The sequence below is a fragment of the Meleagris gallopavo genome, chromosome 12 (genome assembly GCF_000146605.3).
Source record: "Meleagris gallopavo isolate NT-WF06-2002-E0010 breed Aviagen turkey brand Nicholas breeding stock chromosome 12, Turkey_5.1, whole genome shotgun sequence".
Classification (NCBI taxonomy): Eukaryota; Metazoa; Chordata; class Aves; order Galliformes; family Phasianidae; genus Meleagris; species Meleagris gallopavo.
Window position 1 is genome coordinate 18,822,306 of NC_015022.2, and position 9,808 is coordinate 18,832,113.

At 52.9% G+C, this 9,808-nt stretch overlaps 1 protein-coding gene across 1 annotated transcript in view; it reads right to left on the reverse strand.

Moving 5' to 3' along the window:
• Positions 1-1,179: 1,179 nt before the first annotated feature.
• UACA (uveal autoantigen with coiled-coil domains and ankyrin repeats) overlaps positions 1,180-9,808 on the reverse strand; it is a 61,516-nt gene continuing 52,887 nt past the window's right edge. Inside the window, exon 19 of the mRNA XM_031555373.1 lies at positions 1,180-1,885. Coding sequence (XP_031411233.1) covers positions 1,844-1,885 — 42 coding nt within the window. The 3' untranslated portion in view covers positions 1,180-1,843. The remainder of the gene's footprint in view (positions 1,886-9,808) is intronic.

The following is a 9,808-nucleotide window of genomic DNA, read 5'->3' on the forward strand; positions in this document are numbered from 1 at the left end:
CAGAGGGTTCAGATCGGAGGGCTGCAGTGCCAACCCTGGGCCAGGGCAAGGGCTCAGTGCTGGGCAATGGGATGGGGATGGGGGCACCTGCACTGGGGTCTGCAGCCCCCGGGGTGCTCAGCTCCAGGATGGATGGGCTCCCTCAATAAGCCCCAAAATCTCTCAGGGTGTCACATGGCCCATCTCAGCTGCCACCGAAACTGCAGCCAGCACTGAGATCCGTGCCACCCACCCCTGCCTAAGCTGTCACCCCACGTGCACTCTGCTCCACTGGGGACAGTGCCCACAGCCATCAGCACTCTGGGTCTGTGGCCACGTTGACCCCAAAGCATCGCCCCCAGAGCGCTGGCTGGGGAGAAACACAGATTTCAGATACGTTGGGATTCAGATGGTTTGGGGGAAGTAATCATGAATGATGAAAGCGAATTTTGCTCCCCAAACTGTGCGAGCTGTGATCCATCCCCGCCCGCTGGCTGTCGTGCTATGGTGGTTTGAGTGGGAGGAAAGTCAGCACTGTCAGCTGAGCGGCAGGAAGCTCAGAAAGCGTGGGGAAGTGCATGCACACACACTGAAAAAGGGGTAAATTCTGTGAAATCAGATCAGTAATGCAAATTCTGCTCTTTTCTTGCACCGTGGCTCGCTGGCAGCATGCACAGTGCCATCAGCCCAGTGCAGAGGGGATGCCCATGGTGTGCCCCATCAGTCCCAGCAGGTCCCGCCTCCACCCAGCCCTGTGCAAACCACGCAAAGCACGGGGAGGTGAGAGGAGAGCAGGTGCCCCTGTGCCCTTCTCAGTGTTGTAGCTTTTAGGACAGAAGGATGCTGGGGCTGCACATTCATTCCTACTGTATGGTGAATTGCTGCTGCCTTCCTCGGGAGTAGGAGGGGATGAAGCAGGTAAGATGCTGTCTGTGCATTGCTGCTGCTGTGCACCTGTGTACTCTGTGCCAGGAGTGCTGAAGAACAACAGGAGAGATGGGGCAGAGGGGAGGGCAGCAGTGGGCTTGGGGTCCGCAGGGACAAAATGGGACCCTGGACAGTATCCAACATCAGAACCTCGGGACAGCCAGGGCTGAGTGCACACAATTAGGGAGCGAGAAGGGCAGCGGGACTCCAAATCCTAATTTGGCCTGATGAAAGCTTAATGATTCCAGCTTGACGATTGCCAGAATGCCCCAATTTCCTCATTCCAAAAAGCCCCCACTGCCAAGGCTCGGGTGGAGCGGACACGCATGGTGCCGCGGCTCCGAGGGGTGGCAGGAACAGAACGAGGATTTCAATGGCTGAGGCACAGAGAAGGATTCCTGCGAGCAGATGAGCCGGTAATCTAACAAAAGTGTGGAATTAGAGTGTTTTAATGAGGGTTTCAGAATGAGTAGCATCCTGGAGGCATGTCCAGTGGAGGAAAGTGGCTATTTGAAGGGAAGGAAAGCAAAGGCTGCGGCCATTCAGCACCAGCTCCCTGCCCCTGAGGTGCCCCTGCCCTGGGGCTGCACCCCCACATTGCTCCTGCGCAGGGTTTGTGGATGGGAGTCACACAGCAGTGCAGCTGGGGAGCAGCACTGCTCCTCTCCCAGAGCCCGTTGCGATGGCTGCAGAGCTCCATCCCCGGAGGAGGCAGACGGGAATCCAGCTCCTGTCTGCATGCAGCTCTGGGCCCCGTGACGCTGTCTGTGTGCGGGGGGAGCGGGGCGGCCGCAATGCACACAAGGTGCTCTCGTCATGAAAGCATCTTTTGATTTTGTTATTGCAGCTATCAAAATATTGCAGAGTTCAGAGCATTCCGCAGGGATCCCCGCGCTCTTCAAAGACCAGAGGACCATGGCTGGGGAAAAAGAAGCCTTTAATTACGTCGGTTTCCACGCTTGTTTCTGCAGTGGAGTTCCTTTAAAAAAAAAAAAATAGTTTTAATGAGAAGAAACACATATGGCCCCATTGTTCAAACAAGGAGAGATACAGCTGTTTTTTTTTTAATAGGCAGCAAGTTCCTTTGGGTCTCCTGGAGCTCACACCAAGGGGCTCTGCACTGAGCACCGCCAGCAGCAGGGCTATCCGTGGTGCAGAGCAGCTCCATCTCAGCCCCATCCCATCCATCACCCTCTCTGTTCCCACTGCAACACTCTCCTCCTCCCCTGCTCCTTCCAACCACGCAGAGCCGCACGCAGTGGGATCTCAGCATGGCCATCCTCCACGAAGGCACTCATTTCTCTCAGATGTTCATTTGAATCCAAATGGAAAAGCTCACTTTTCCCACGATGTAAATATCAGTGCCGCGTATGACACAGCAGAAAGCACGGGACAGCCCCACATCTCAAAGAGCATCTTGAGCATATACTTCTAATAAATAATCCTATCTGGCAAATTTAATTAACGGGCTGCAGTGCATGGTGCAGCCCGCTGGATAGAGTATCTCCATCTGATCTGCAATGCTTTTAGAAGCTTTAAGTATTAATAAAGAGTGTTTTGTTCGAGAACTCACAGGGGACAATTACTAATAATTGCCAGGAAGGGTGTGTGCCTCATTTAAGTGACTGCGTATTAAAAATGATGAAGGATTAAAAGAGAATTCATAGCAATGGAGTGCAGCAGCAGAGGCTGCCCCTGCTCCCATTGCCATCCCTGCAAGGGATGCTTGGTGCAATTCGGGCTTCCCAGCCCCGGAGCAGAAGGAACTGAATGGAAGAATGGAATGGCCAACGGAAGACAAAACCCACCAAGGAATCCAAACCCAGAAAACCACATGAAAATTATGGCACCGCAAAGAGTTTTTCTGGGAATGTTTCCCCATTTTTCCTGCCTTGGAGCTATAGAGTGGGGTTTCCCCCTCCACTTCTCCTAGGAATTGGGATCTCTGTGCAGGATATGAGATTCACAGCAGCCAAAAAGTGCTCGTTCCCTTCCATGATATCAAGGCAAGGAAGAGGGAAACCTCCTTTGAAACGACTTCTCATGGCAGAAGGGCGTACAAAGAGCAGCACTGCAGGCTCTGTATGTGCAGCACTGGCATTGGGGCTGTCAATGCCCCAATTTACAGTGGGCATTCTTTACAGTTCTCACTTTCCATGACAGTGGGAAAGAAAGAAACAAGTTAGACTTCCAGCACGCCTTTCTCACCCTGCAGGCAGCAAGAAACAGGCATCACAGTGCCCAAAGGAAAGCTCTGTTGGGACCCAGCAGCACAGATCAGAGAGGCACCCATTGATGCCAAAAAGCGGCACTCTTAGAACCACCATAGAGACATAATTTTGCTGCTTTTTCACATGCAAATAACAAGTCGGGAGAGCAGCAGCTCTGGCACAGAGAGTAAAGCAGAGCTCAGGAGGGACTGTGCCAATGTCTGGGTGATGAGGTTTGGATGGGAAAGCCCAGAGCTATGCCTGTAAGCCGCTGTGCTTGGGGCCAGGGTCTGAGCATACCACATGTCTCCTTGGGGATGGCACTGTGGGGTCCCTGCCCACAGCACCTGCAGCACCTGGGATGGGGGCTGAGAGCATCCTCCCCATGGCTAACGTCAGCCAGTACCGAGGAGAGTAGGGACAGAAGGATTGGGCTGTCCACCCTCCGAGGCAGAGCACGTGGCTCACTGAACACCAGCTTTGGGAGCTGTTTCCAGCTGTTCGGGAGCAATGCCTCCTCCAGAGCCAGGAGCAGCTCAGGGCTGAGCCCTGTGATGTACATGGGGCTAATGAAACCCAGAGCACGAGGCCAGCACAGACCCAGCTCCGTTCCCAGACAAGACCTCTGCCAGGGATGGGTACCAGTGCCGGGGTTGAGGTATCAGTGCCAGAATGGAGTACAAGTGCTGCAGGCATGGCCCCAAGCAGCCCTGTGCTCCCGTGACAGCCAGCTCACCCCAGCCTCTCAATCTGGGAAGGGTCCACCCCAGCCCTCTGGAGCTCGGCTCAGCAGACACACAGATCCCCCACCCGTTGCCATCTCCCTGTGGGACTGGCAGCAATAAATGCTGCCCGCCGCAGGCAGTGCCATGCCCCCTCATTTTCCATGAGATCCGCACGGAACGCTTCGGCTCCAAACATCTCCTTTTGATTTCATGGGGAAGGAATGCTGTGAACTTCAGTTTAGAGAACCAATTCATTTTATGCAATTTCTCCTCCTCGTAGAAGCAGCTCTGTATTCCAAGCCGTGATTTTCCAAAATAAAAGCAGCAGTTAACCATTGGAGCGGAGCGATCCGCCTCCGCCTCGCTTCCCCTATTGCTGTTCAGAACTTTGCTTAAAAATGGAAAGGGGCACCTTTAAAACTTTAATACCACGTAAATGTTCCAGTCTCGCTGCTGCACCAGATCGTTCAGCAAAGTAGCTAATTAAAAAATGGCTGCTGTGATGACAGACTAGATTAATAGTTTTTGAAGAGCAGCCAGTGCACCAACTGCTCCCGTAGCCATGCTGAAAGCTAATAATGTAGAAAATTCTGCCAATTCTTTTAATTCATGAATATTTAAGCCTGTGAAAAATCTGTCAGATTATAGCACTTTTCTGGTGATTTTCTGCTTAAGTACATTTATGGGCAAATGCCAGTTGCTCAAGAAACTTCAGTGGAACGCAAAGACTTTTTATTGTCTGCGTCGCCAGAGCCCTTTTCCTCCTCCCATCGCCTTCCAGCCGGTGCCAGGATCAGCTGTGGGCACAGCACTCCCACTGGTGTCCACTGGGATCCCAGGCAGGGATGACCCATCTGCATGGTAACAGGGACGGCGAGGAGCAACAGGTGATTCCGATTAGAGAATTTATATATATATATATATATATATTTAATATATACATGTAATATATTTATATATATATAAACTTTTGTAGGAGCACAAATCCTGAGTTTTCCACTCCCAAAGCTCCTCAGGGGATGTGCCCAGGTCAGACAGACTGCAGTATCCCCAGCCCTACAGCAGCAGGCAGCTCCTCAGCTCGCTCCTCATCCACAGCACCGCCTGGTGACTCACCTGACAGCTACTGAAGAAACAATTACACCAGGTGGGAGCATAACCTGCTCAGCCTTCCCTCACAGTGCCAAAGGCCAGAACTCCCCACGAGTGGTTCCAGCACAGCTCTTCTCCAGCCCACCACAGCAGGGATGCTCTTTTCCATTAAACTGGGAGCAAGACGGTGGGTTTTGCTCAAGCTCCCAGCAGAATGGATGGGATGGTTGGTAAGGGGCTGCAGAGCTGCATCCCCTGCAGAGCCCACAGCCTGGGAATGTCCTGCACCCTGCGTCCCAGCATCCCTGCATTACCACTGAACCGCTGCTCAGCTCACCCATGTGCAGGAGGACCTCATTCCAAAACACTTTGGAATGCACCAAGTGTTTTTGTGACTTTGAAACAAAAAAAGAGGAAACTCCAGCAGAACTCAGAACATCCACAGAGCTGAGAAGAGTCTCTCATCCCAACGCAGCTGTTATGGTGGGGAAGAGAAAACCCGCCCTCGAGCTGCGTGCTGGGAAGGTTCATGTTTTTAAACTTGAGCCCCAAGTGTCCTTCGTGCTGTCAGGTCACATCAGCCCCTTAAACGTTACACAACACCGCCGTGTAATTAAATGCTTACAGGATTTGCAGGCTGTTTGTCTCACGCTTGGGAATGGCTCCTCCAAAGCTCTCAGGTTTGGCACACCAGCTCCTCGCACCAGGGATGCCACACACCTGTGCTGTACCAGCACAGCACAGAGTGGGATGCAGCAGGAGGCAGCACCCAGCCCCGAGCAGAGGGTGGGGGCAGAGGGTTGGGGGCCCAGCAGGTTCGGGGCTGCCCCATTGCGAACGGAGCAGCAGCAAAACGTCCCCTTCCTCTCCTCACCACCTTCAGCCACTCACAATGTCACTCCAGCTGAGCAAGAAGCAATTATGATTTAATTACCCCGCTGCTCTTCAGCAGAATTTTTGGAATAGCGGTTTTTGCAGTGCCTCATTTACCCTTCTCCTCTTCACCTGCATTTGTTCTGCGTGGTGCTGTTGCTGCCCAGCCACGACCGCATGGCCACCTCGTCCCCCTCCCCTCGCAGCACCCACACGGCACAGGCAGGGCACGACGAGAGCTGCTAATTCATAAATATTTAACACCCAGCTCTGCTGCCTCCTGATAGCTTTTTTCCAGAGTTTCTATTCTCATCCGTATTCCACCCCCTTCCCCTCCCTGACGGCCCTCCTCGTTTTTTTCCCTTCCTTCTCGCCGGGCATTAATCCAAGTGCTGAGATGACTGTTTCACTTCCCCGCTGTCATCAGTTGTTTTTATCTTATCTGGGCCGTGGATGCCAGTCAGCAACCCGTTGCGGTCTTTCCAGTTGAGTCCTGACCTCCGCAATCAGCCTCAAGATGTCCTGTAACGAGCAGATACGGTTACTCAACTTGTCCATCAGCACTTCTGGAGGGGGGAAAAAGGGAAGCACAAACCAGCAAATGGTGGCACGAGGCAGGGCTGTGGGCTGCGGGTGGGCTGGGCTGCTCCCTGCACGCAGGTGTGCCTGCTCCAGGCCCTCACGTTGGCACTGCATGGCGCAGAGAAGCCTCTGCAAACCAGGTGAGCTTTAGGGCTGCCTGTCCTCCCACCTTCAGGAGCAGCAGGAGGATGTGCCATGGGGCTGTGGTCTGTCCTCCGTGGGGTCACACTCACCCCGTTGCCCCCAGGCAGAGATCAGCACCTGGGGGCTGGCGCTCCATGCCCGCAGTGCTGTCCTGCATACGCAGGTGCCCACGTGTGCTTGGCTTTGGTGTTCAGCGGAGGGAGGAAAACTCACCCCAGCAAACAGGATTGCCACCTCCTGCATCCCTGAGCGCAGCCGTCCATCTGTCCGTCTAATGATACCACGGAGGGCAAAGTGAGGCCAGTGCAGAACCAGATCCACTTTATAGACTTATCGCCCAGTGTACAAATGTCCTGTTGGATTTATCCGACATGTGTTCTATCAACGTGCTCTGCTCTGAAGTAAAAGGGCTTTTAGTTACAGCAGATTGGAGGGGGTGTGGGGAAGGAGAAGGGATGGATTTGGGCTCTGCCAGCAGCTCTGGTTGCTTTTGCATCAACGTCTCTATTTTCTAAGGGAGGATTTAAGACCTCGTTGTGTACGAGCAACCGAGACAGGAGAAACTCGAACGGGGAGAACCGTAAAAGGTTGTACTGAAAAATGCTATTAGTCTGCATGAAATAAGATTCTTCCTGGAAACATGACACTGAACATCGAAGGGAGGGGGAGGAAGAGCTGTAAAATGGCTGCAGAAAAAAGGGTTACAAATTAAATATGATAAAAAGAATCCTTTTGAATGAGATCTTAATTTAACCTCAACATCATGACCGTATATTTCAGGAAATTAATCCCTCGGCCTGCAATAAATCCCAAGGACGGTACGACCACTTATGGTTCAGCAATGAGCCATTACTATGAGCTGCAGATGCCGCAAAGCCATCATGCCATTACTGAGGGGTGTGCAGAATAACCCAGCTCTGTGCAGTGCCCACACAGCTCCAATTGCTACGGCACCGACCTGTGAGCCGACCTGGACCCAGAGTCACATCTGTGCCGTGAAGGAGCGCTGGGAGCTGCCCTCGGAGCCGTGCACCCCAGCACTGCACCAAATCTGCGTCTGCTCTCAGTGCAGATCAACCATGGGCAGAAGTGCAAACACCAGCACCTCACAGAGCCCTCCCTGCTCCGCCATGCGCTGCCAGCTTGGCACCCAGCACTTCCACATATGCCCCAAAAGGAGGAGAGGAACTTCTAATGAGTCAAGACTGTAACCTTGCTCTGAGAGCAAACATATGCCACTGCCGCTCCCTTGGCAGCAGCACTTGGAGCCAGTTGCTGGCAATTCCATTCGGGCTGCAGCCACCTCGGGGCTCTCGATAAGGAGCAGAGCAGGTGAGGAGCGCCAAAGCTTTGCAAGTGTTGGTGAGCTGCTGGCAGAGCTGCTGCAGCCCTGCTTCGTGTTGGAGGTGGTGAAATGCGTGAGCAGCTCCATTCCTCCTGGGGGAGCGTCCCTGTGCACTGCTAGGGATATTGTTGAGTGCTCTGTGGGGCAAAAGGCAGAGCGCCCTGCTGACCCCACGCACAGCCTTTCTCCAGGCAGCACGAGGTAGCAGAAGTGCGGAAGCATCTATTGGGATAGGCAGCCCTGAGCAGAGCTGGCCCAGAGCAGTTCAGGCTGGGAAATGCCTTTTTGACATGAGTGAAGTTTCCTACTGAAAATTTTTGTCAAAACTTTCAAGTTAACAGCAAAAAAGAAAAGTCAACCCCAGCAAATCCGAGAGCACCTTGGAAAGCACTGTCACAGGAGAAAAAAAAAAGAAAAAAGAAAAAAAAAAAAAGAACTAATGTAAGTGTGATTTCTGCTGGGGAATGGTGAACAGGAAGGCAACATCCCCAGCTCTGCGCCCCACACCAACCAGCAGAAGGGACCCCCAGCAGCAGCCAACCCCAGCAGCACGTTTCCTATGGCTGCGGTGGCACCACGGCGCTGCGGGAGGTTCCCACCTGCAACCATTGCGTGCAGCGGGAGGAGGAGCGGGCTGGGAACGAGGGGTGCTCTGCTTTCTCATCAGCCACCGAAGTTCTCGTTTGCTGCACAGCCCCGTTCCCAGGCTGCCCGTGCAGTTGATGCTGCAGCGGATGCTGTGGTTTGCTCGTCTGAAATAAATTGCGCAACAAACTCAGCCCAGCGCTGAGCAGCATCAGCTGCAGCAAAGCAGCTCTAATAGTGCTGGTCCTGTGCGTCCCGCTGGGGGACCTTCAATTGACAGAGTTACAAGAGATGAAATATTCAGTAGGATTAAGAATTTGGAGGAGGTGGAAATCAAAGCGAGAAAGAAAACAAGTAAAAACAGCTTAATCTAGCCTTCTAGCTCTAATTGTCATTGGGATTCAGGCTAAAACAAACACAACAAAATGAGCTGCCAATTCGAAAGGGGAAGGAAGAGGGTGAACACGATTCCCACCGCATCGAAAGCAACCTTTTATCTCTCCTCCACCGCAGACAGAGGCATGTGGGGCACGGGGCCACGCCTGGGACAGCCCCAACCACACAAGCAGGATCCGAAGCTCTCAGTGCTGGGCAGGGCTTTAGCCAAGAGGCCATCACCCATGGCACAAGGGCTCCAATGCAACATCGCCCCAACATGACATCGCTCCCATGCAACACTGCCCCAGAGCAACACTGCCCCAACATGATATTTCTCCGATGCAACACTGCCTACTGCAACGCTGCCCCAGTGCAACGCTGCCCCAGCGTGACATGGCCCCCCACCCATGGGTGCCCACAGCCCCATGCAGGAGAAGCAGTGCAGCTCTCTGCCCACACGCTGCGGGCAAAGGCACCAGCAAGGCAGATTAGCTTACAGCCGAAGCGGAGTTATCCAACACTGCAATTTAAGTTGACAATTACATGGTAACCGACTTGCACACAAAGAGAGGCTCTGGAAGTATTCCCAGAACGCAGAAGTCTGACAGTATCCACCCAATTTGTTGCAACAACAAAGAATACTGGAATATGTCCTTTCATTTGGCAGAGTACTGTTTTATTTTTTAGGCTAGGTGGAGAAATTTAGCCTGCTATTTAAGGAGCTTGTTGTGCCTTGAGAGTGACAAGCCAAGAGTTTCACTAGAAAGCCAAACTCAAACACAAATTGCATCCTGCCACCCGTGAGACTCAATTGCATTGAGGGAAGGAATTTGCAGGGCCTCATCTGTTGCTGGGGTCTGCCTTTCCAGCCCTACAGAGACATCACTGGGGCCTTTCATTGCTCCCTTATACAATCCCCCCTCTTTGCACAAAGAAAGAGAACACATTTCAGCAGGCATTTGGATGGT